Source organism: Lepus europaeus, chromosome 15 (genome assembly GCF_033115175.1).
Source record: "Lepus europaeus isolate LE1 chromosome 15, mLepTim1.pri, whole genome shotgun sequence".
NCBI lineage: Eukaryota > Metazoa > Chordata > Mammalia > Lagomorpha > Leporidae > Lepus > Lepus europaeus.
In genome coordinates, this window is record NC_084841.1 from 79,694,635 (window position 1) to 79,721,407 (window position 26,773).

At 43.0% G+C, this 26,773-nt stretch overlaps 1 protein-coding gene across 2 annotated transcripts in view; it reads left to right on the forward strand.

The window, feature by feature from the left end:
- Positions 1-26,313, forward strand: part of ARB2A (ARB2 cotranscriptional regulator A) — a 483,367-nt gene extending 457,054 nt beyond the window's left edge. For both annotated transcript variants that reach the window (XM_062211883.1, XM_062211884.1), the window contains one exon: positions 26,134-26,313. In XM_062211883.1, the coding sequence (XP_062067867.1) occupies positions 26,134-26,276 (143 nt within the window). In that variant the 3' untranslated portion in view covers positions 26,277-26,313. The remainder of the gene's footprint in view (positions 1-26,133) is intronic.
- Positions 26,314-26,773: the final 460 nt, after the last annotated feature.

Sequence of the window (26,773 nt, forward strand, 5' to 3'; positions counted from 1 at the left end):
TACTTCATTGTCATATATCTTGTTAAAACGTCATTGAGTTTAAATTATTATTACATACCCATTAGTTCTGGTGCCTTGGGATGTAATGACTCATATTAGTAGTCTATATAATAAAAAGGGTTGATGAATTTTTACTGGACTGTCCTTTTGGGACTATAATTTTCAACATTCTCTGGAAGCTTTGCCAATCCTTTAGTGATAAAGTGCTCTTACACTCTTTATCATTGACAGAATCACAAGTACCGTAACAGTTCAACCTGTAAATGCTGAACGTAACATCACATTAATCTGAAAAGTTCTTTCCTTGAAGAATCACCAACAATACATAATTACAGTACCACCAGCTTGTAAGCAAATAAGGCAATTTTATAATCTTGCTAGCATTGATTTTATATTGCTGTCTGTAAATTACTAGGTGAGCCCATCATTTTTTGAGATTTGTTGGCTTCTTTGGTTTTGTTTATTTATTAGAAAGGCAGAGCAACAGAGATGGACAAAGGAGGGAGCGACAAAGATTTTCCATCCACTGGTTCACATACCAAATAGCCGCAATGACTAGAACTGGGCCAGGCCCAAGCCAGGAGCCCAGAACTCCTTGCAGGTCTTCCATGTGGGTGACAGGGGCCAAAGCACTGGGGCCATCTTCTGCTGCTTTTGCGGGAGCATCAGCCAGGAACTGGATTGGAAGCAGAGCAGCCAGGACCAGTCAGTGTTCACATGGAATGCTGGTGTTGCAGGCAGCAGCTTAACTACCAAGCCACAACAACAGCCCTGTGTTTCTGTTTTTGGATATAAGCTTTACATTTAGTGAAATGATCATCTCTTCAGCTTTCAAATTATTGAGCTTTGAAAAATATACAGATGAGTCCATTCTGTGCTACTGTAGCAGAATACCACAGAGTGGGTAATTCATAATAGATGGAATTGACTCATAGATTGGTTGGGAAGTCCGAGATTGAGGGGATAGATTCTGGTGAGTCCTTCTTGCTGTGTCATCCCATGGTGAAAGGGCAAATAGAGGGCCAGAGAGAAGAGTTCAAGCCCTGTTACAGTCAACACTGTTCCATTCATGCAAGTTGACCCCTAAACATCTGTCCTTGGACACCCCTCCCAACTCTGTTACATTAGGAATTAAGTTTCCAATACGTGCTCTTTGGGGGACACATTCGAACCACATCTACCCATTCTGCTCACCATAAAGATTCAGAACATCATTATAACACCACCCCCACCCCGAGTTTTTAAATTTCCTTCCAGTCACTTTCCCTTCCACTACTCACCCTACCCTGCAATCTCTGTTGTAACTGCAATATCAAGAGATTTGCTTTTCTGACTGGTTCTTAAAATTTCACATAGATAGCATATATAGCATACACTATTTTATGTTTGGCTTCTTTCACTTAAAGTAATGCTTTTTTTAAAATTAATTAATTTCCTTTCTCTCTGTCTCTCTCTCACTGTCCACTCTGCCTGTCAAAAATATATATAAAAAAAAATAAAATAAAATAAAATTAATTAATTTATTTATTTGAAAGGCAGAGTTACACAGAGGCAGAGAAAGAGAGAGAGAGAGGTCTTCCATCCGCTGTTTCACTCCCCAAATGGCCGCAATGATCAGAGCTGGGCCAATCCAAAACCAGGAGCCAGGAGCTTCTTCCAGGTCTCCCATGTGGGTACAGGGGCCCAAGGACTTGGGCCATCTTCTGCTGCTTTCCCAGGCCATAGCAGAGAGCTGGATCCGAAGAGGAAGAGCCAGGACTCGAACATCCCATGTGGGATGCTGGCACTGCAGGTGGCAGCTTTCCCCCTATGCCACAGTTCTAGCCCATTAAAGTAATGTTTTCAAGATTCATTCAAGCTGTTATATGCGTCACTAGTTCATTCTTTTTTTATTACTAACTAGTATTTATTTGGTGAATATATGGCAACTTGTTTATACATTCTCCTATTGATGAGTGTTTGGGCCCTATACAATTTCTGGCTATTGTGAATAAAGCATCTATAAACATTTGCATACACATCTTTTTGTAGATATTTGTTTTCTTTTGGATAATAACTAGCAATAAGAGTACCAAGTCATGAAGTGGATGTATATGTTTCATTTTATTAAAAACTGCCAAATGATTCTCTAAGGTTATTGAACCATTTTACATTTCTGTAAATGTAAATGCCCTACTTGAGTTGCTTCACATCTTCACCAACATTCACTGTTATAATCTTTTTATTTTTTGTTTTAATTAGAGTGGCTAGTCCATTTAAATCTCATGTAATTATTGACGTGATGGTATTTATGTCTAGCATTATGCTTTTTATTTTCTATTTGTCTAATCCATGTTTTTTTCTTTTTTGCTTTCTTTTAATTAAATATTTTTCTTTTGTTTTTATTTGCTCTGCAATTTTTTAAAAAATTATTTATTTTGAGAGGCAGAATTACAGACAGACAGAGGGAGAGACAGAAAGAGATCTTCATCTGCTGACTCACTCCCCAAATGGCCACAATGACCAGAGCTGGGCTGATCCACAACCAGGAGCCAGGAGCTCCTTCTGGGTCTCCTTTGTGAGAGCAGGGGCCCAAACACTTGGGCCATCCTCCACTGCTTTCCCAGGCCATTAGCAGAGAGCTGGATCAGAAGTGGAGCAGCCAGGATTAGAACCGATGCCCATATGAGATGCTGGCACAGCAGGCAGAGGCCTAACCCAATATACCACAGTGCCCAGCCCCCTCTACAGTCAATTTAGCTGCCTTTTCCTATTATTTTTTAAGGACTGCTATAGAGATTTTGAATTACTTTTTGCTTTCTATCCTTATTTCATTCATAGTTAACATTATGCAAGTTCATTCAAAATATAAGAGGCTTAACAAAAATATAATTCCATTTATCTTATTATTTATGTTGTTGTTCCCATGTATTTTATACTCGTATGCATGAAAGGAGTCACTGTGCACTTACTCCCCGTGCAGGACCTCTGTCCTCGGTGAGTTATACTATGAGAATTAATTGTAAAATTTGTTCTCAAACAGTGTTTATATTTTGTGTGTGTGAGTGCAAATTGTTGAAATCTTTACTTAATATAGAGTTGGTCTTCTGCGTATAAAGTTAATTGAAAATGAATCTTAATGGAGAATGGGACTAGGAATGAGAGAGGAAAGAGAAAGTGGGGTGGGAGTTGGGGGTGGGAGGGCGGGTATGTTATGAAGAATCACTATATTCCTAAAGTTCTACTTATGAAATTTTTACTTTAAATAAAAGGTTTCTAAAAAAAAGGAAAGAAAGAAAAAGTTGTTGTAATTTTGCATTAAAGAACCAGTTGTTGGGGCAAGTGGTGGGGCATAATGGGTAAAGCCTCTGCCTACAATGCTGGCATCCCCTATAAGTGCCCATTTCAGTTCTGGCTGCTCCACTTCTGATCCAGCTCCCTCTCTGTTAATGTGCCTGGGAAAGCAGCAGAAGATGGTTCAAGTGCTTGGGCCCCTGCTCCCATGTGGGAGACCCTGAAGAAGCTCCTGGCTCTTGGCTTCTGTCTGGCCCAGCCCTGACTGTTGTGGCCATTTGGGGAGTGAACTAAAGAAAGGAAGATCTCTCTCTCTGTGTCTCTCCCTCTCCCTGTCTTCCAAATAAATTAAATTAAATTAAAGTAAAGTAAAGTAAATTGAATTATAAAAGAACCAGTTGGGTTATTATAAAAATTAACAGAAAAAAATTTTTTCTTTATTTTTGCCTTTATGTTTCCTACTTCCATGCTGGGCATTTCTTGTTATAGATTGAAGTGTCTTCTGATGTCAGTTTCCTTCTGTCTAAAGAGCCTCTTGTGTCAGGTCTTATAGTTCCAATCTGTTTACAGCAAATTCTCTGAATTTTTGCCTATTGGAAAATTTCATCATTTCAATATTCTGTATTTTAATTTTTTTTTTTGACAGGCAGAGTGGATAGTGAGAGAAGAGAGACACAGAGAAAGGTCTTCCTTTTTGCCGTTGGTTCACCCTCCAATGGCCGCTGTGGCCAGCGCATCTCGCTGATCCGAAGCCAGGAGCCAGGTGCTTCTCGTGGTCTCCCACGCGGGTGCAGGGCCCAAGCACTTGGGACATCCTCCACTGCACTCCCGGGCCATAGCAGAGAGCTGGCCTGGAAGAGGGGCAACCGGGATAGAATCCGGCGCCCCAACCGGGACTAGAACCCGGTGTGCCGGCGCCGCAAGGCGGAGGATTAGTCTGTTAAGCCATGGCGCTGGCCATGTATTTTAATTTTTAAAATACATTTTTCTGTGGTTGAAAATAGAACTCTTGGGTTGATGAGTTTGGATTTTTTCCTGTTAGTATTTGGAAGCTGTCACTTCATTGTCTCCATTGTTTCTTATGAGGAATCAGACATCTATATCCTTGTTGTATTGTACATCATACGTCTTAAGCTCTGTGTCGTGTGTCTTTTCCTGTATATAGTCTTTTTTTTTCCTATAGCTAGTCTCAAGTTTACTTATTTGCTTGGGTTTTTTTTTTTAGTTTTTTTAAAGATTTATTTATTTATTTGAAAGAATTACACAGAGAGAAGGAAGGGCAGAGAGAGAGAGAGAGAGAAAGAGATCTTCCATCTGCTGGTTCACTCCCCAATTGGCCACAATGGCCGGAGCTGTGCCGTTCTAGAGCCAGGAGCCAGGAGCCAGGTCTCCCACGCAGGTACAGGGGCCCAAGGACTTGGGCCATCCTCTACTGCTTTTCCAGGCCATAGCAGAGAGCTGGATTGGAAGTGGAGCAGCCAGGTCTCAAACCAGCTCACATATGGGATGCTGGCACTGCAGGCAGTGGCTTTACCCAGAACGCCACCGCACTGGCTCCTTGTTTGTTTATTTATTGTATTTTTACTGTGATTGCCTACTTGTAGTTTTCCTGTTGTGCATTTTCAGTTCTTCTTTAATTTGTAAGTTAGTTTTGTTTTGTTTTTTTTTTTTTTTTGGTTTTTTTTGTTTGTTTGTTTTAGCAAATTTGGGACTCAGGGGCATAATTCATAGATTTGGTGGCCTTATATTGTCTTAAGTCATTTGTGCCTTTTTGTAAAAATTTAAGATACAAAGATAAATGGAGAGAGACAGAGAGAGACAACTCCCATCCATCCACTCTCCAAATGCCCACAATGGCTATGGCTGGGCCAGGCTAAAGTTAGGAGACAAGAATGCAGTCTAAGTCTCCCACATGGGTGGCAGAGACCCAACTACTTGACCATCACCTGCTGCCTCCCAGAGTACGTGTTAACAGAAGATGGAACCAGAGCTAGGTTTGAGAGCGGGGACTCTATGTAAATTGTGGACATCGTTAACCATCAGGCTGAACACCCACTCTTGCTCATTTTTCCCGTCTATGTTTTTTAAATGTTTATTTATTTCAAAGGCAGAGTTGACAGAGAGAGGGAGAGAGGGAGAGAGGGAGGGAGAGAGAGAGAAAGAGAGAGAGAGAGAATCTTCCACCCACTGGTTCCCTCCCCAAATGGCTGAAACAGCCAGAACTGGACCAGTCTGAAGCCAGGAGTCAGGAACCTCACCCAGGTCTCCCACATGGGAAGCAGGGGCCTAAGCACTTGGGTCACTCCCTGTTGTTTTTCTCAGGCCAGTAGCAGGGAGCAGGATCGGAAGTGGAACAGCCAGGACATGAGCCTGTCCTCACAGGGGATGCCAGCATTGCAGGCGGTGGCTTGGCTGGCTATACCACAATACCAGCCCCTTCCCAGTCTCCCTAGCCCCCACCCCCGGTTCTTTAGCTTCCATGATTCCATTGATTGGTTTACAAATGTATTCAATCTTCATCAGTCTGCTGTTAGGTCTACTCAGTGAATTTCCTTTCAGGTGTTTTACTTTATAGTTCTTACAATCTCTATTTTGTTACTTTTTAAGATTTCAATTTGTTAAAATATTTTTTTTCACTCATTGTAGACATTTAATTCCTGAGCATATTAATAGTAGTTGCTGTAAAGTCTTCATTTGTGGGCCTGGTGTTGTGGTATAGTGGATAAAGCCACCACCTGCTGGCATCCCCTGTGGGCACAGGTTCATGCCTTGGCTGCTACACTTCTGATCCATCTCCCTGCTGACAGCCTGGGAAAAACAGCAGAGGCTGACTCCCTGCACCCGTGTGGGATAACTGGATGAAGCTCCTGGCTCCTGGCTCTGGCCAGGCTCAGCTTCATTGCCATCTGGGGAGTGTACCAGCAGAAGAAAAATCTCTCACTCCTTTCTCTCTCTCTCTCTCTCTCTCTCTCTCTCTCTCTCCCCCCCCCCCCCCCGTCACTACCTCTCTCTATAACTCTTTCAAATAAATATTATTTTAAAAAGTTTTTGTTTGCTTATTTCAATAGCTGGGTCATCTTGAAGTCTGTCTATTATTTTTATCTTTTTTCCCTCATTGCCATGGATTCAATTTCCCTGTTTTTTGCTATATCTGCTAAGTTTTATTACAGGTTGGACATTGTAGAAGGTAAGTTGTTCAGTCTCTGAGTTCTGTCATATTCTTCTGTAGAGTATTGCTTTTTATTCTGGTGGGCATTTAAATTACCAGCTTGGCTTCATGCTTTACTTTGGCAATAAATACTGCCCAGAGTTGTAAGGTAAACCCTTAGACCCAGGACATCATCTTTGCCACTAGGGAGTGCCCCTTCTGTGTTTCCGTGCAAACTCCAAGGTGTGTTATCAAGCCTGCGGTCTAAACTCTCTCCCATTGTAGTCAGAAGCTTTAAAAATCTCTGCTCTGTTTCTTCATCTTCCCAGCTCCTTGGAGTCTCCAGGCAATCACAGCTCAGGATTCAGCCAAAAAACTGAGAGGAATTTATTCACAGATTTGGAACTATTCCCCTTCTGTGGCTGACTCCTTTCTGAAAGGAATTTCTCTTCTGGTGTCCAGCTGTTCTGGCATCCCAAAACTCCATCTCAAGCCAAAAACTCCCTAGCCTTCTGTTTGGTCCTCACCACCCTGAACATGCAGAGAGACAGGTTCTGTCTGGGGGGAGGACCAGCCCTGTGCTGGAGGGCTTCGTGCCCACTGGTGGCCTGTGTGCAGCGCTCACCAGTGTAACAGAAGGCTTTCTGTTTTGTCCGAGTTTGTTGTTGTTACAAAGAGGAGGGCTGACTGATGAGCAGAACAAGGACTCTCTCTTAAAAATGTGTCTGTATGCAGATACTATTAGTGTTCTCATTATCAAAGTGATGCATCTTCATAGCACAAAATATTGTATTTATGAGTAGGAAAAAGAGTCTGAAAGGATATATTCCAAGTTATTTCTAAGTGATATGATTAGTGATGATTTCAATTTTTTCTTTGTACATAACCTAACTAACATAGGTACAACAGTGAAGTCGTTTCCTGGTTCTCCTACAAACGATTTGTTTATGATAGCTCTTTTTAATAAGATGTGCTTATGCTTTCTTGCTACATTTCATGTTACAATTCCATGAGGTTAACTATGTAAAATCTTAGCAGTCTATCTGTATGGTAAACAAAATTCTTTTTGACTCTAGGATAGAGAATTGGGGACAAATCAAAGTTAAATGGCTTATCCAGAATCTTAGGCACATTGACAGAATAGCCAAAAATAGATCTTAAATTTTAAGTCCCTCAGTTCAGCTGTGTATACTTTTTCTCAACCCTCAGCATCAATGTATGTGCTTAATTCTACATTTTCTAATGGGTATGAAAGAAAATTATCATAGTTAAATATAAGCATCAAATATTTTGGAAACTTCACTTTAGTCACTGATTTCAATCTCCTCTCCATCAAGTCTCTTATTAGAACTTTTAGCAGATGGAAAATTTGACTGATTTTAATTTTACTGCGGTTAACCCTCCAAGCGCCAACAGCAAAATGGCAGGAAGGCATGGCTTGGGAAAGGAAGGAATTTCCTTCTTTCCTGGGATGTAAGCTTACATATGGAAAATGGGGTCAAAAGATGAGTATTGAATCTACTATTCAGTGATACGTATGTAAACTTAACTAGGCATATTCTAACCGCATTCTTAGGCTTACTAAAAATATCCTAAAACTTAGTGATAGAATTAGTGTTGTCACTCTGAAGTTTCAGATTGAAATCAAAACTATCTCATAAAAGATACCAAATAAAACTAGATTTGAGAATCCCATAGAAATAGATAAGAGTGAAAGCAAACAATTATTAAATATTAATAGTTTACAATCTGCAGTCCTGAGCTGGATTCTGCAGGGGAGGGTACAAAGTGCTATAAGAAGGTGTGATGCCGCCGTTAAGTTGCCATTCAGGATGCCCACATCTCTTTTCAGAGTGCTGGGTTTGAGTGTCACCTCTGCTTCATCCTAGCTTCCTGCTAATGCAGAGCTTGGGAAGCAACACTGGCAGCTGTAGTTGAGTCTCTGTCAGCCACATGGGAGACCCAGGTTGAGTTCCAGCCTCCAGGCTGCAGCGTGGCCCTCCCCAGGCTATTGTGGGCACTTGAGAAGTGAGCCAACAAACGGAAGATGTCTCTCTCTGCCTTTTGAATAAATAAATAGATTTTTTGAAAGAGCTATAAGAACTACTAGCAAAATTACATACAAACAGTAGAATAAAAGTATTATTTCAATATTCCAAATTTGAAAATTGTACTGTGGGTGTGTGGGGTTGGTTCCCAGTTCCCACTCCTAACTCAGGCTTCCTGCTGATGCAGGAATGCAGCCGTGATGGCCCAGGCAATTGGGTTCCTGATACCCATGTTGGAGACCTGGATTGCATTCCTGGCTTCAGGTTTGGTCCTGGCACCGTCCTGATTGTTGTAGGCATTTGAGGCCTGAGTCAACAGGTGGAAGCCATCTCTCTTACCTGTCTTGCATGTACAAAACACAAATTTAAAATTCAAATGAAAATTATTCCCCAAAGTGTTAGAAACATTCCCTAGTAGTCATTTTGTTTTTAATTCATTTATTTATTTTAGAGAGAAAGAGACAAAGAATAAGATAAAGAAAGCTTTCAAATACTGCTTTACTCGCCGAAATGCCCCCAACAGCCTGGGCTGGGCCAAGCTGAAACTAGGAGCCAGCAACTCAATCCGAGTCTCCCTCGTAGGTGGCCGGGATACAGTTACTTGAGCCGTCTATGCTTCCTTCCAGGCTGTACATTAGTAGCTGGAATGGGCAGATGGGGAGATGGAGCTGGGACGTGAACCCAGGTACTCCACTATGCTATGCAGTGCAGACCTGTTAACCACTATGCCAAGCTCCCACCCAGGGTCTTGGGGTTGCAGCATCCCAGATTCATTTCCTTTGTTTCACCTTTGAGAGTAAGACACAGCATTTTTACCATGCAGCATATTTCTCTGAGACCCATATCGTCCACTGCCCCTCATCCTCCTGCTTGTTCTTCATGTCAAGAGATGTGAGTTATATAAAAGTGAGTCTGTTGCCTTCTGTGTTAAAGTATACAGCAATCATGTGTGCTGTGTTGGGAACATTATTCTTTTTAAAAGGACTGTGTTGGCATGATTATACAGAAAGGTCATGTTTAGGAAATAGCCTATTGATTGGCTCTCTGAAGTTCAAAGCACTGACCTTGGGGTTCTTTCCCTCTGTAAGTGTGCATTCAAAGCTTATCAAAGATTGCCATCTCTACTCAGCCAGGAGCAAATTCTCACCTTCCCACACTCAAGACCTTCAAGGTACTATTTTAGCAAAAGCTAATGATAGGAATATAAATAAAAATACTTAGATTTCTTAGAACTGCCATGCTAGCCATGGCAGTAATGGTTCCTTTCTGTGTTTGCATTAACTGCTTCTGTGTCCTCTCACTGAGGCATGGGTCATCATTTCCTACCATGCCAACCTCTGTGTTCTGTGCTCGCCTTTAAGAACATATAACCAGGAATACTGGATCTTAGGAGGGACTTTTATTTATCTCTAAAAGATTAAATGAATGAGGGAACAAAAGGAGGAAAAGAAAACCCACACAAATTAAAAAATGAATTAAATGTTTGGGTTTTGTTTTTTTGGGCTATGGTATACTGGTTACCTATTAGTAAGAAATATGTTGTCCAATGGAAGCTGTTCTTTTATTGGGCCATCTGTAAGTTCAAGTCTTATTTTCCTTTGTTCAACAGGTATAATTAGAAACTTCCCTGGTTCCTTCATAGGGTTCAGAATATAGTTGTGAGATAGACACACACACACACACACATGATGGATGGATCAATGGATGGATAAAGTGATTTTTTTTTAAGATTTATTTATTTATTTGAAAGAGTTATACAGAAAGAGGAGAGGCAGAGGAAGAGAGAGAAGTCTTTTATCTGCTGGTTCACTCCCCAATTGGCCACAACGGCCAGAGCTGCGCCGATCTGGAACCAGGAGCCAGGTGTTTCTTCCAGGTCTCCCATGTGGGTGCCAGGACCCAAGGACTTGGGCCATCTTCTACTGCTTTCCCAGGCCATAGCAGAGAGCTGGATCGGAAGTGGAGCAGCCAGGTCTCAAATTGGCACCTATATGGGATGCCAGTGGTTTAGACCAGGGCATTAACCCACTATGCCACAGCGCCAGCCCCGATTTATTTATTTATTTATTTTTTTTTTTGACAGGCAGAGTTATAGACAGTGAGAGAGACAGAAAGAAAGGTCTTCCATCCATTGGTTCACCCCCCAAGATGGCTGCTGCGGCCGGAACTACGCCGATCCGAAGCCAGGAGCTAGGTGTTTCCTCCTGGTCTCCCATGCAGGTGCAGGGGCCCAAGCACTTGGGCCATCCTCCACTGCCCTCCCAGGCCACAACAGAGAGCTGGACTAGAAGAGGAACAACCAGGACTAGAACCCAGGGTCCATATGGGATGCTGGCACTGCAGGCAGAGGATTAACCAAGTGAGCCATGGCACTGGCCCCTGTTCTTATTTTTCAAAAATCAAGTCCCATCTCTGCTCCTGATTCAGCTTCCTGATAATGCACACCCTATGGAGGCAGCAAATAATAGCTCAAATACTTGGGTCCCTACCACCCACATCGAAGACCCAGATGGATTTCCTGGTTCCTAGCTTCAGCCTGGCCCAGCCCTGACTCTTGTAGACATTTGGGTAGTGAACCAGCAAATGGAATCTCTCTCTCTCTCTCTCTCTCTTTCTCTCTTTCTCTCTTTCTCTCTCTCCCTTTCTCCCTCCTTCCCTCCCTCCATCTCTCACTGCCTTTCACATAACTAAATAAATCTAATAAATCTTTAAAAATAAATAAATGGCATTGTGTTTAAAGCAAATATATAAAACAAAGAAATATGACTAGAATCTTTTTGAATTCTGTAACACATATAAAATATACTTCATCACAGTATCTCAAACCTTAAGACTGTAAATATTTATCAACTCAGAAGTAAGCTTAAGAAGAAGAAAATTTGACTTTTGAGCCAGAATAAAAGATGCCACCCCATGGGTCACCTACAGAGTTGTAAAAAAAAGCCTATGGATGCAGTAAGGATTATTTTCATGATCCTTCATAGTAATTATTTAGCTGTATCTAGTTGTGTTCAATTTTTACCACAAATAAATCCTTAGAAGAACTTCATGTTCAGTCTAATCATTAATGAACTTCCTTTATTCTGATACTCTATAATATTATCTGATATTGAGTATTCAGTCCTGTCCAATAGCTTCTCATATTTTTTTTCTAAAATAAATCAGTGATAGAAATTTGCAATGTTTATGTGACACATTTGTGACTAGGTTATTTAATTTAACATAAATGTATTTTTGTCTTAATGGAAGATGTTACTCTATGTGGATTAATCATCTGTATAAATAAGTTCAGAACCCTTTACAAATTCTTGCCATGTAGAAGGCAATTTTATTATGAAATATTTAAAAAAAAATAGGACATTCAGAGAAGAAATGCTTTTGGAGACTGAACTGGGAGCAAAATTAAAGTAATAACTGGACAGACCAAGGACAAATCCAGACTTAGAGACTGAATGTGACTAAAATAGTCTCTTTCTGCGTTACCTTCATTAGAAAGAAACATATCACAGTGTTAAGAGCACAGCTGACACTGAAGAAACCATAACCATCAGAGGCTATTGTAAGGTGCAAGGGAACATTCATGACCAGTAGTCAGCCACTGAGTGATATTTCCTGACAGAGCTAGGCAACAAATAAATCAAAATATTTTTTTAGTTTCTTGAGGACCCTCCATAGTGTTCTCCATAATGGCTGGGTACTAATTTGTATTCTCACCAGCAGCATGTTGGGGTCCCCTTTTCCCACACCCTCACACCACCAAAACACGGTGAGATGTAACAAGTTCTCGTGCTCCACAGCCCAGTGGGATGGGATGATTCACAGTAACGGATTATGTACTGTGTAAAGAAGTGGAAGAGTTGCTGGTGGGCTCCAAACAGAAAGAAAAGAAAATTGAAAGCCTGATTGCTTGATTTGATAAGTTTATACTGAGTGTGGGTGTTCAACTGTTACAATGTGCCCATAAATTGTACAAGTATCCAGAAAAGTACAGGTATTACGAGTTAGTCAAAATATTTCAAAATAAAATAATTAACTTTAAAAGATAAAGGAATGTAACTGATGCCAGTTTTACGTTGCTCATAACATGATTTTATTCATCTCACTAGCTAATGGTATGAACATATTTGAGACTATATTGCTTGTATTTTAAAGTCTTCTTAAATTTGTAACTTTAATAAAAGATATGAGAAAGGGAAAAAACAAAACAAATTATTTATACAAACTATGATTGCTCGAAGAGAAAATTCAAAATCTACAGATAAATTTTTAATTTAGCAAGGTTACTGGATAGAAACTCACTATACAAAAAGCAAGTGCATTTATATATATCCACAACAAGCAGTCAAAAGTAAAGTATTTAAAGATCCAGGGGCCAGCGCCATGGCTCACTTGGATAATCCTCCACCTGCGGCACCGGCATCCCATATGGGCTCCGGGTTCTAGTCCCAGTTGCTCCTCTTCCAGTCCAGCTCTCTGCTGTGGCCCAGGAGTGCAGTGGAGGATGGCCCAAATGCTTGGACCCCTGCACCCACATGGGAGGCCAGGAGGAGGCACCTGGCTCCTGGCTCCTGGCTCCTGGCTCCTGGCTTTGGATCGGCGTAGTTCCAGCCGTAGTGGCCATTTGGGGAGTGAACCAACGGAAGGAAGACTTTTCTCTCTGTCTTTCTCTCTCATTGTCTGTAACTCTGTCAAATAAATAAATAAACTTAAAAAAATATATTTAAAAAGATCCACTTACAGAAGCATCAACAAGTTTGCAGTACTTAAAAATTAAGAGATATATGTCCATAGATTCAGTCACTTAACAGAACAACTCCAGTTTTCCGAAGTTAATATATAAGTTTAGTGTCATTCTGTCAAAAAACAGCGTTGGTGGTATAGTGCTGAGCATAGCTGCCTTCCAAAATACTAGAAAATGTAAAGTTCTAGATTCCCGAGACCATATCCACTTCTGATACTGACTGCAAGTTTGGGTGTCCCCAAATCTACCCCTCATGAGGTTTCCACCCTCATGACCTAAAGAGCTCCCAAATCGTCCACCTCCATATATGATCACATCGGGGATTAGATTTCAACATATAGATTTGGGGGGGATACAAATATGCAGTCCAGATTCTGTGCTGTGCACATATCAGCTCTCGTACTCTTGCAAATTGACCTTTAGGTTTTCATTCAGTTCCAGATCATAAAGTAACTGGAGTAATCCACAATGACTATCTTCCCACCTGCTTCCTTCCTCCTTCTAGTAGCTGCAAAGCAAGGGTTTGTGCTTTTCCAAGTCTGACAAAGCAATAAAAGAGTATGCTGTGGATGCAGAAGTTTGCATAATGATCCATCCACTTATTTAGAATGCTAGTAGCATTAGCACTGTGCTTTATAAATCTTTAAATGTTTTTCTGATTCTTTCTAAGTATTCAATGCCATGATCTTCTTTATGCCTTTATTTCTTTAATTTAAAATGGGAATCATTGTCAAAATAATACAAGAACCAGAAAAGCAGATTTCTGTTTCTATATTTTATGTTTTTAGTAACAGTTATTAGTATTGATTTTATGGTGAATTCTGCTTAGGACAATTGTTTATACCACAAACATATATAAAGGCACAATTGTGATATCTGAAATAAATAATTGTAAAGCCTTTATCATTTGAAAAACAGAGACTGAGAATCAGACCGTCCACTGGTTCACTTACAACAACCAGGGCTAGACCAGACCAAGGCCAGGAACCCAGAACTTAATCCCAATCTCGCACGTGGACGATGGAGGACCCAGTTTTTGAGCCATCTCAGAGGGTGCATCAGAAGGAAGCTGAAACCAGAATCAGAGCCAGGACATGAGCCCTCTGCGATCAGATGCAGGCCTCCCAAGCGGGATCTTAACCACTGCTCCAAATGCTTACTGCAAAGCAAAGTATTTCTCATACATCAAGTGACTAGAAAAACAAAAGAAGTACATGATAATATACAGCAAGATCCTGAATCATAAAGAAAGAAAAGGAGTAGTTAGTATGGGCAGAGGTTAATCAGAGAAGGTATGTTACAGAAAGTAAATATTGAACTGGATCTCCAGTAAATTAAATATACGTCTTCTGAAAATTTTTAGTATCTCAGTGTTTAATGAATTTGCAATGTTGATTATATTTGGGGAAAATGTCTTTGTGACTTTGGCCTGTCACATCCTCTCTATATTTTAGATTACTCATCTGTGAAATGAAACTTCATCATCATCATCATTATTATTATTACTACTACTACTCCTAAAATTAAATTTAATCTTGGGTCCTCCCACATCTTTTTGTTCCATATTTGATATATTTCTATCTGCATCTAAACATGTGGCAAGCCAGCTACATCTCTGGAACACAAGCTCTAGAAAAATTTTAAGTTTTTTGACTCTCAGAGGGTTCTGACACTTTCCTAAACCTTGTGTGATGCCAATAACATCTCAGCTAAAAAGGTCTGGAAGATAGTTCAAATATCTGTTAGTGCTTATCAGCTAGTTACTAACAAAGCACCTGAGTCTACCTCATCTTTGTGCTGGAAAGAGCAAGCAACACACTCTGTTTTCTTCAGCTTTTGTGATGGAGTATCCAACTGTAATTACATTGTAATTTTTAAATTCTTACTTATCTAGGAAGTATAGAGAGAGAACTCCTATCTGCTGATTCACCTCCCTAGTGCTCAGAACTGAGGATGTTCACAGATCAATCCAGGTCTCCCAGAGTGTTGGCAGAAACCCAGTTACCTGAGCCTTCAATGCTGCTCTCCAGGGTCAGCATCGGCAAGAAGCTGGAGTCGGGAGTTGGAGCCAGCAAGGATCAAACCCGTGTTCTCCAATATGGGATGCAGGCATCTAACTGGCTCGTGGCTTCTGGCTTCGGATCAGCCCAGCTCTGGCTGGTATGGCCATTTGGGAGCTGAACCAGCTAATGGAAGACCTTTCTCTCTGTCTGTCCCTCTCTCTGTGGCTCTACCTCTCAAATAAATAAATTAAAAATCTTTAAAAAAAAAAAAAAAGGAAAAAAATGACAAAGTGAGGGGGCAGCCTTGTAGCTCACTGGGTTAAACTGCTGCCTGTGATGCTGACATCCATATCAGAGCACTGATTCCAATCCCAGTTGTTCAGCTTCCCATCCAGCTCCCTGGTAATGTGCCTGGGAAGGCAGATAATAGCCCAAGTAATTGGGTCCCTGCCATATGTGTGGGAGCCTCAAATGGAGTTCCCTGTTCTTGGCTACATTCTGGCCCAGCCTTGATTGTTGCTGACATTTGAGAGTAAACCAGCAGCACATAGATTAGATATCTCTCTCTCTCTCTCTCTCTCTCTCTCTCCTCCTCCTCCTCCTCCTCCTCTTTCTCCTCTTCCTCCCTCCCTCCTTCTCCCTATCTCCCTATTTTTTTTTAAGATTTATTTATTTATTTGAAAGTCAGAGTTACACAGAGAGGAGAAGCAGAGAGAGAGAGGTCTTCCATCCAATGGTTCACTCCCCAGATGGCCGCAACGGCCGGAGCTGCACCAATATGAAGCCAGGAGCCAGGAGCTTCTTCTGGGTCTCCCACTTGAGTGCAGGGGCCCAAGGACTTGGGCCATCTTCTGCTGCTTTCCAAGGCCATAGCAGAGAGCTGGGTTGGAAGAGGAGCAGCCGGAACTAGAACCGGCGCCCATATGGGATGCAGATGCTTCAGGCCAGGGCGTTAACCCACTTTGCCACTGCGCTGGCCTCATCCCTATTTTTTTTAAAAGATTTATTTATTTATCTGGGAGTCAGAGTAACAGAAAGAGGGAAAGACAGAAAGAAAGGTCTTCCATCTGCTGGTTTACTACCCAAATGGCTGCAACAACTGGAGCTGGGCCAATCCGAAGCCAGGAGCCAGGTGCTTCCTCCTGGTCTCCCATGCAGGTGCAGGGGCCCAAGGACTTGGACCATCTTCTACTGCTTTCCCAGGCCATAGCAGAGAGCTGGATCAGAAGTGGAGTAGCCCATATGGGATGCCGGCACTGCAGGAGGCGGCTTTACCCACTACATCGCAGCAACAGCCTCCCTGTTTCTTTTTTACAAAATCTTTTTACAGAAGATCAAATACAGAGAGAGAGGGAATAAAGCCATAGGCAGGAGTGGATGGGAGGGAATAGGGAAATATAGGTCCAAGGACCCAAAGTAACAGGTATGTAGAATCACCATGTCAAGGTATCTAATGTGCAGCATGTGAACTAAAGTTAATAAAACCATATTGTTTTGGGGATTTTTGCTAAATATGTAGATTTTAGCTGCTCTCACCATGAAAAAATATTAACTATATGAGATTGTAGGTGTTAATTTGCTTCATTATTATAAACTTTACTATCTATGTGAATCCTATAATATCACATGATTAATCTCAAATATATACAATAATAAAATATATTTTAAAATAATAAAATAAGCCGGCACTGTGGCTCACTAGGCTAATCCTCCTCCTGCTGCACTGGCACCCTGGGTTCTAGTCCCTTTTGGGGCAACGGATTCTGTCCCGGTTGCTCCTCTTCCAGGCCAGCTCTCTGCTGTGGCCCGGGAGTGCAGTGGAGGATGGCCCAAGTGCTTGGGCCCCTGCACCAGGATGGAAGACCAGGAGAAGCACCTGGCTCCTGGCTCCTGGCTTCAGATCGGTGCAGCACGCAGCCGCAATGCGCCAACCATAGCGGCCACTTGGGGGGTGAACCAACAGAAAAAGGAAGACCTTTCTCTCTGCCTCTCTCTCTCACTGTCTAACTCTGCCTGTCAAAAAAATTAAAAAAAAATAAAAGAAAATGACAGATGAAAATTTAAAAGAGGAGTCTCTGGCCCACACTTGAGCTCCAGTTTGGTTTTTTTGTTTGTTTGTTTTTTGTTTTAAGATTTGTTTATTTGAAAGGCAGAGTGACAGAGAGAATGGTCATCCATCTGCTGGTTCATTCTCCAGACGGCCACAACAGCCAGGTGTGGATTAGGCGGAAGCCCGGTTTCAAAGGGAAACAATGTGTCATTGGAGGCAATTCCTTGTGGCAACAGTGAAAGTAATAACTGAAACAAGACAAGAGTTAAAACCAAAGAGGACACCCCTTTCCCAGCTGTCTGAGTTCAGCAAGCAATAGGAACAATTAAAATGTATCGCTTTTGTATTGGTTAAGAGAAGGATGATTGCAGAGGTCTCCCAGGGCTCAGTGTCAGAGACCCCCAGCCGCTGCAGGCTGTGTACCCTGCCTCAAGAATAAATTTACTTCCCAGAGTTGTCCCTTTGAGTCTTAAAGGGCCCTGCGTTAGCCACCCCGTCCTCACCCCCACCAAAGGTGAAAGATCCACGTTTGTAAAAACAAAACAAGAGCAATCACAAGGTGCTGAGCAGAAAGCACAGGCTGCCTCAGAAACTGCAAATGACCCCGAAGTTTCCACCACTGACTGTGCACCTTTATTTCCGCCTACCTCTTCTCTCTGGTCAAACTTGATGCCTTGCCTTCAGGGTCTTAACACAGTCCAGCTTTTATGGGTTTGCAACAGAGTTGGCAGTGGAAAGAGACTTGCCTGCATCTTACACAAGTAATTTATTAAGGCGATGCCGCATGTTTGCTGAGCTGTGCTTGGTAGTTCCCTTACAGCACGAGTCTCAGTGAACACCTCATGCCGCCCCATTCACTGCCCCTGAGTCTGGCAGTCTCACACGTGTCCCTTCAACCTTGCAGGGTCTCCATTAGGAGCCCTGTGTTCAAGTATTGCTAAGTTTATGTTTTATTTTTCTATGATGTTCTCCTTAGTTGCTCTAGAATTCATTTTTAAATGAATTTTAGTGGCTATATTTTATTTCTTTTTAGAAGGCGCATTATTTTTCAGCGCTCTGATATTTCTGATTCTTTATAACGTTCTAAAAATAACTGCTGGTGAGCTCATAAATTCATTAGTTAATCCCACTGGGACTCAGTAATGCATATTACAGACCTCCTGATTTTTATATATTAGATTTTCTCAAGAATTCCCTTACCTGTTATTATCAACATAGCTCTATTGACAGGGTCTTCATTACTTCCTAATTGCCCATACTTCTTTTTCTTGTTAAAGATCAATTTTTAAAATCAAGCATTGTCATTTTGAAAGTATCACAGACATGTTTTCCTGTTAATATTAATGTGTTTCATATCTCTCCAGTTTCTCTCCCTTTACCATAGGAGCATACAAAGTTTAATCATTACCTTCTGCCTTAAAAATGCACACATTTTCCAGGGGAGGAGTGTACTGTGAGAGGGTAGGGGCACATGCTGAGTTTTTCTCCCTCAAATAAACATCTGTAAAAATGATCTCATATCTGCACTTGACTTTGTGAACAGTGATAATCCTGATTGTAAACCAGATCCTAGGTTGTAAATCGCATCCAGTGTTGAAATTATTCCATGAACTTTTGGTTTAGGACCATGTAAGATGATATGCAGCAATTATTAGAATAGTGAATTGATGACCAAGAAATTCTCCTAAATTATCTTTTTGATGAAATTACTTGACCATCAGAATGTATATCAGTCTGCTTACTGTTCAGTATTTACTGGTAAGCCTCATCTCTAGCAAATCTTATTTGTACATGCATACATACGTGCCTGCATGCGTGTGTATGTATGTGTGTAATGTCATTGTCAGAATGTTTTCCCCGGAACCAGCATTGTAACATAGCTGGTTAAGCTGCTGCCTATGACGCTGCTGCCATATGGGTGTCGTTTCCACTCCTGGCTGTTCTACTTCCAATCCATCTCCCTGCTAATGCCCCCGGGAAAGCAGCAGATCAAGGCCTGTTTATTTACTTACTTGCTTGTTTGTTTGAAATGCAGAGTTACAGAGGAGAGAGAGAGAGAGAGAGAGAGAGAGAGAGAGAGAGAATTCCATTTGCTTCTTCATTCCCCAAATGGTCAACAGCCAGTGCTGAGCCAGGCAAAAGCCAGGAGCCTGGAACACCATCCAGTCTCCCACATGAGTGGCAGTGGCCCAAGCACGTGGGCCATCTTCTGCAGCTTTCCCAAGTACATTAGCAGGGAGCTAGATTGGAAGTGGAGTAACAGGGACTTGAAGCTGTGCCCATATGGGATGCCAGTGTCGCAGGTGGTGGCTTAACCCACTGTGTCACAATGCCAACCCCCAATAGCCTACTTCTTCATTTTAAAATTTTCTATTTCCAGAAACTGTATTTGCATATAACTATTTTAAAGATTTATTTATTTGGAAGTCAGAGTTACAGAGAGAGAGAGGGAGGGACAGAGAGAGGTCTTCCATCTGCTGCTTCACTTCCCAAATGGCCACAACAGCCAGAGCTGGGCCAATCCAAAGCCAGGAGCTTCTTTTGGGTCTCCCACACAGGTGCAGGGGCCCAAGAACCTGGGTCATCTTCTACTGCTTTCTCAGACCATAAGCAGATAGCTTTATCAGAAGAGGAGCAGCTAGGACTTGAACCAGTGCCCATATGAGATGCCAACGCAGCAGGTAGAGGCTTAACTACTACGCCATAGCACCAGCCTCTACATATAACTTTTTAAGACAACTACTGCAGGGCTGGTGTTGTGACATACCAGGTTAACCTGCCACCTGTGATGCCAGCATCCCATGTAGGTGCTGGTTTGAGTCCCAGCTGTTCCACTTCTGATCCAGCTCCTTGCTAATGTGCCTGAGAAAGCAGCAGAAGATGGTCTGAGTGCTTGAGCCCCTGCCACCCATTGTCAGAGACCTGGATGAAGCTCCTGGCTTTGGCCTTTCCCAGCCCTGGTCATTACACCATTTGGGTAATGAAACAGTGGATGAAAGATTCTCTGTGTGTGTGTGTGTCCCTCTCTCTTCCCACTCTCTGTAGCTCTGCCTTTCAAATAAAATCAATAAATCTTAAAAAAAAAAAAAAAGACAACTATTGCAAAAAATGAAGTGCAGTTTCAGAATAGCATACATACATACGTAGCCAAAGTAAAAATCAGGATTTTGGCTACTAACTCAGTAGATATTTTGGCTTTTTTTTTAAATAATTAAAGCACTAAGATCAAGTGAGAGGAGTGTGGATAAGGATGACTTACAAGAAACACTTGGGTCAGAGTCATTACAGGAAGAAATAAGGGGAATAGACATGACAGAAGTTGTAGTGTTTTTTTCTTCTCTCTTCTGCTATTCTTTGTTTTAAAGATTTATTTATTTATTTGAAAGGCAGAGTTAAAGAGAGGCAGAGGCAGAGTTGGGGGGGGGGGGTCTTCTATCCACTGGTTCACTCCCCAAATGGCCACAACAGCTGGAGCTGCACCAATCCAAAACCAGGACCCAGGAGCTTCTTCTAGGTCTCCCATGTTGGTGCAGAGGCCCAAGGACTTGGACCATCCTCTACCACTTTCCCAGGCCATAGCAGAGAGCTAGATCAGAAGTAGAGCAGCCAGGACTCGAACCGGCACCCATATGTGATGCCAGCACTGCAGATGGCGGCTTTACCCACTATGCCACAGTGATGGCTCTCTGCTATTCTTTGAGCATTCCACTCTTACTGCTATTTTCAATCATTTTTTGTTTAATTTTGAAATGCTAGTATGTGAATGTAACCTGGTTTGTCAGTTCCATTACAAGACATTTTTCTTAAATATGTAGTCTCTTGGGAAAACTAATAGCATCTCCTAGCGATTTGATCCTTCTCATATGATTTATAGTCACATCCTTCATACTTAAATATTGTAATCGTTTTGGCCATTTATGCTATCTTTAATCTGCTTTGAAATTGGCAACAGTTGGCCAGCGCCGTGGCTTAACAGGCTAATCCTCCGCCTTGCGGCACCAGCACACCGGGTTCTAGTCCCGGTCGGGGCGCCGGATTCTATCCCGGTTGCCCCTCTTCCAGGCCAGCTCTCTGCTATGGCCCGGGAAGGCAGTGGAGGATGGCCCAAGTGCTTGGGCCCTGCACCTGCATGGGAGACCAGGAGAAGCACCTGGCTCCTGGCTTCGGATCAGCACGATGCGCCGGCCGCAGCGGCCATTGGAGGGTGAACCAGTGGCAAAAAGGAAGCCCTTTCTCTCTGTCTCTCTCTCTCTCTCACTATCCACTCTGCCTGTCAAAAAAAAAAAAAAAAGAAAGAAAGAAATTGGCAGCAGTTGATTTTTTAAAACAAATGATCAAGGTCAAGGATAAATATTCAATGTAGTATTTATTTTAATTAGAAGATCCTCTTGCCTTTTGGTCATTTCACAGTGAAAAACAAACAGTAATTGTGGAAGAAACAGGTAAGAAATAAAGGAAAAATATCTTTTTTAAAATTTTTATTTATTTATTTAAAAGTCAGAATTACACAGAGAGAAGAGAGGCAGAAAGAGAGAGATGTCTTCCATCCTATGGTTCACTCCCCAATTGGCCTCAACGGCTGGAGCTGCATCAATCTGAAGCCAGGAACCAGGAGCTTTTTCTGGGTCTCCCACTTGGGTGCAGGGGCCCAAGGACTTGGGCCATCTTCCGCTGCTTTTCCAGGCCATAGCAGAGAGCTGGATGGGAAGTGGAACAGCCCATGTGGGATGCCGGCGCTTCAGGCCAGGGCGTTAACCTGCTGCGCCACTGCACCGGCCCCAAGGAGAAATGTCTTATGCTCTGTGCAAGCGTAAGAGATAGCATACAGTTGGGAGAATTAGTCTCTACTGTAATAGAAAATTATTCATTTTACTTAAGCTGACACTTGATTATCTAAATACCTCCAACGACAACACATGTTACACAGTGCTTTACTATCCTGAAATAAATTCTAGAGATAATGTAATCCACCTACTCACAAGTGAAAGTCACTGAGGTGCTCTAGTTACTATGTAGAAGGAAGAAAAGTAATTCATAATAAAAACTAGTACACATCTCAGTATTTAAAGTGCTCGGGCAAACATTCCTGAAAAGCCGTAGTACAGTAGTAAGATGTGTGGTCCACATGAACTTGACAGTGACAAACACAAGCCACACAGGAGTGCTTATTGACAGCTGGAGTAGCATGCACAGTGGTGCTGTCAGTGATGAGATTTTGTCATAGAGTAAGCCATTCTGAAAAGCAAAGTACACAATCCTCAATTTACATGGTGTTACATGCCTGGAAAATTCAGTGTATATTGAAACTGAGATTATTTGCAAGACATTTAAATTCTAAAGCCATATAATTATAAACAGATTTTTCAACTGCATGAATAGCTGTGGGACATTTGAAAGCCATGTGAGAGGCAGAACAATTCATCATCCTATAGTCCCCTACAAATTACAGGTTGTTCCCCACCCCCGACCACTCTCCACAAAATGCAATAGTACCTTCTGGCCATTTTGACCACCAAAAATACCCCTCCGAATTTCCAGAATCTCTCTAGAGACAACTGATCTACTCCTTAAGAACCACTGAGTGAGACTGAGCAGAGGCACTTTTTTTGTAATGAAGCATTTGATCCTTTAAACTTTACTTTTATATTAAATTGATTTTATAGATTAGGAAAGTGAATTCACCCCAAAGGTGAATTATCCAGTTAGAACAAGCCTGCCAGTCCAAAAGGCTATAGAAATCATTCACTGAGAATGTGGGGAACTCGTTTGCTCCCTGCCTTGTGTGAATCTAGACTAGGAAAAGTGGAAGTTTGAAAAGTAGAGAGGTCGTAGAGCTAAGGGAGGGCTTTTGATAAAGGTAAAGTTTGGTAGAGGAAAGACCAGGGCCTGACTGCAGAACCATGTTTATCTCTTTCCGATGACACAGTTAGTGCTAAGTGAGCTAGTTTCCCTGTTCCTCCACATCATTGTAATTGTTTAAGAAATGCCTGCTTTTTCAACTTACTCAAACTTTCACCTTTTATACCCTTTTATAGATAATTTAATGGCCTAGTGATGGAATAAAAAGCACCACTCTTAACTTCACCTAAAGTGATATATTCTTTTAAATACTGGAAAGCTGCTCTTAAATGTTTGCATCTACTGAACATTGTCATGTGTGTATTTTCATGTTAACTTGTAAATATTTTCACTCAACTTTGGTCCTGAACTTGTGCAAGTGATTGCCAAACATTTTCCTGAAATGTGTATATGCAGCCCCAGAAGGACACACAATGACCCAACTTCCAAATGCTACTTATTAAATTATTAAAGACATACTTCCTAAAATATAAAGAGACTTTATGTAAAATAATCCTGTCACCGTTCCTTAGTTTAGGGAAAATTCTCCCCTGTTCTCTGTAATTCAGTGGCTAACCTACCTTGCCTCGTTACTTGTACTACTAGTCATTTCCTTTCCTCTGACAGAAGCACACATTATTTATACTCTGAAATTGCAAGGATAAATGTTGAGAGCAGGTGCAGGTACTCAGTATCTCAGGGACTCTGGTCTTTTCAGCCCAGGATTAATCAAGCAGAGTCATCATCAGCTAAAACTAAAAAGCTTCTTTAGTGATTTTATCACCAGGGAAATTTCATCCTTCGGAAAGGCTGGCACCAAGAAAGAAGAAATAAAGGAGTAGAAATTGCTTCAGACTGTCGACTCCTTTGGGCCCTCCGGATTCAGACTGAATTGGTTTTCAGTGGCTAGGAGGAATTGGGAGAGGAGTTCCCTGAGAAAGCGTAGGAATTGACCATAGCTTTAGTAACACTAGGAGGTGTAAGTGTGATACCACAGAGGAAATGCCAAATGTGGTCGGAAGCTTGGAAAATGGAAAGGAAAAGAAACAATTATCACCTTTTTCTTGGGGGGGGGGGGTTCTTAGTGTGTTTGGGGTGGGTATTGCTACGTAGTATGCATTGAGAATGGTCTTTCAAAATGAAGAGATATTGATTTTAAACTATTTCACCATTTCAAGTTCCATTTAGTACTTGTTACTGAACAGAAACTAGGGTTACCAGCACTGTGGAAGTAGACATTTCATACACTTATCTAACCAGAAACTTAGTCCCCTTTTAGGGATAGAAACCAAATTTCATTTAAAGTAGGCATGTCTGAACACGTCTAGAACTGCTCCCTTAGGTTTGGAGAATAAATGTTTCCAATTCAAAAGCATCATGTAAGATCATCATTTGAATAAATCAGTAAAAATTATAATAAAAATAGCTTAAAGCTTTATGCTCCTGTGATGCAGGTAGGCATATGTGTATGTATGTATGTATACACGCATACAGTATTCTACCAGGAATTCTATAAAGAATTGTCAGGAACCTGTTAGGCACTTTAGGATTAACCAGGATAAGCCTGCACCCATCCCTGCCCCCTTCCGTTGAATTGCATTGAATTTTGCCTGCAATGAATAAGCAAAGAGAAACGACCTCAGTTTTTAGTCTGAGATACAGTAGTGTTGGAGGATATTTCAACACGGGGTCTTCCTTGCAAATGCGGGTCCACAAGGCCCCTGTACGGAGAGCTGGAGGCCGGAGCGCATCCTTGTGAGTGCACCTCCAGAGAGCAGGGTCCTCCAGCAGGGCCAGCTCCCACGGCTAAGTCACATGCACAGACTGTAGCTTTCTGCTCTCCGGCCGACCGCAGCCATAGCATCCTTATTGTTGTAACTCCCAGATTGTGATACTGTCACAAAACTGTTGCTAGGCAACAAATGTGGTTACCAGGTCTCAGCGAATAGCTGAAGGGGAAAGCAAAGTGTTGCACCATTGTAGAGTAACCATAGCAATGACCTACTATCACAGACTAAAGAATTATCATTAACAATGTTAAAGTATCAGACAGAGGCCCTGAATCCGTAGGCTCCCAAGCAGTGTCCCTGCATAATGGAGTGAGCTAGGAAGAGAGTTCAGCTGTTTCCACTCATTATTTCTACAGACGAGTCTTAATAATTACTCTTTTATTTTTTTAACTTTAAAAATCGTTCAGTGATGAAGCTATTGGTAAAATGATATAAACTATCACACGTGATCAAAAGCAGATTACTCTCTTTCCTCATCTATTCTTTTATGGCTACATCAGCATTTGCTGCCTGTGCTAAACCGAAGGTAATTTTTGTTTGTTTGAAAAACACGGTGGGTGACTATTAAATCGAAGCCACAGAAAGAAGACGTGGTACAATAAAATGACGCCATAAACCGACAGCGAATCTGTGTTTTCTGAGTCCCCCCTTCCAAACCAGGAGGCCGACGTGCTGTTTGTAAGCCTGCCCCCTGCACCCCGAGCGGCACTGTCGCCCGCTGGGAGGCACAGCCCCTTCGGAACCCGGCCAGCAGCAGGCATCCCGCGCGGTTTGATCCCGGGCGAGGCGGGGGAAACGCCGGGCTGCTTCCTCGGGAAGCCGAGCCACTTGGGTGCCCCCGGGTGGGTGCGGGAGCGGATCCCTGGCGCAGGGGAAGCCAATCCCCGCGCGCGCCGCGCCGGGGAAGTGGGAGGTTTCCTGGCGGCGGAGGGAGTGGCCCTGCGCAGCGAGCGCCTCCATTGGCCCGGCGGGGCTGAGGCCCCGGGCGACCCGCGGGGCAGGGCCGGGTTCCCCCGGGGCCCCGGCGGCGCGGGGAGCCCCCAGGTACAGGTGCGCTCCGGGGAGGCGGCCGTGAGCCGGGGCTGCGGGGCGGGGGCTCGGCGGGCGGGTCGCGGTCCCGCGCCGCGGCGGGGCCTGGACGTGGCTGGGCCCGAGCGAGGCCCCATCGTCACCGATTCTGTTTTTGTTTTTTTTTGTTTTTTTTTTTTTGTTTTTTTTTTTGTCTGTCTGTTTCGTTCGCAGGCACCGACCGTCACGAGCTCACTTCCTGGAAGAGCTTCCCGTCTATATTCAAATTCTTTACCGAAGCCTCGGAGGCAAAGACCAGTTCCCTGAAACCGGCGGTGACGCGGCGCTCGCACCGGATCAAGCACGAGGAGCTGTGAGCGCGGGGCGAGCGCGCCGGGCGGGGCGGCCCGGGTCCCGGAGCGCGCGCCCACGCGCCGCCCGCCCGCCCGCGCCGGCTCCGGCCCTCATTAGATTGTTTTCCTCCGAGAGCACAGGGTCGTGATATATACATCTAAATAGCGTTTTGCATTATTTCTAGATGAGTGCAACTGTCAAAGCAATATGGGCTCACCGGTCGCGCTTCCTGCGGGCTGCGCGCGGGCTGGGCGCTGCCCGTCAGCGCGCAGATTGAGGCTGACAGCGCCCTGCCCGGCGCGGCCCGCGCGCCTCTAATTGCCCTGCCGCGGCCGCGCGGCGCAGGGGCGAGCGGCGTCTGCGCGGTCTTACCGCCCGCCGCCCCCGGCCCCGGCCCCGACGGCCGCGGTCCCCCGCGGAACCGAGCCGGCCAGGGCTCCACGGCATGAGACTGCACACTCCCGGTGCAGCGAGGGTTCCCGCAGGGCAGCCTTTCCCATCTCTCTCTCTCTCTCTCTCT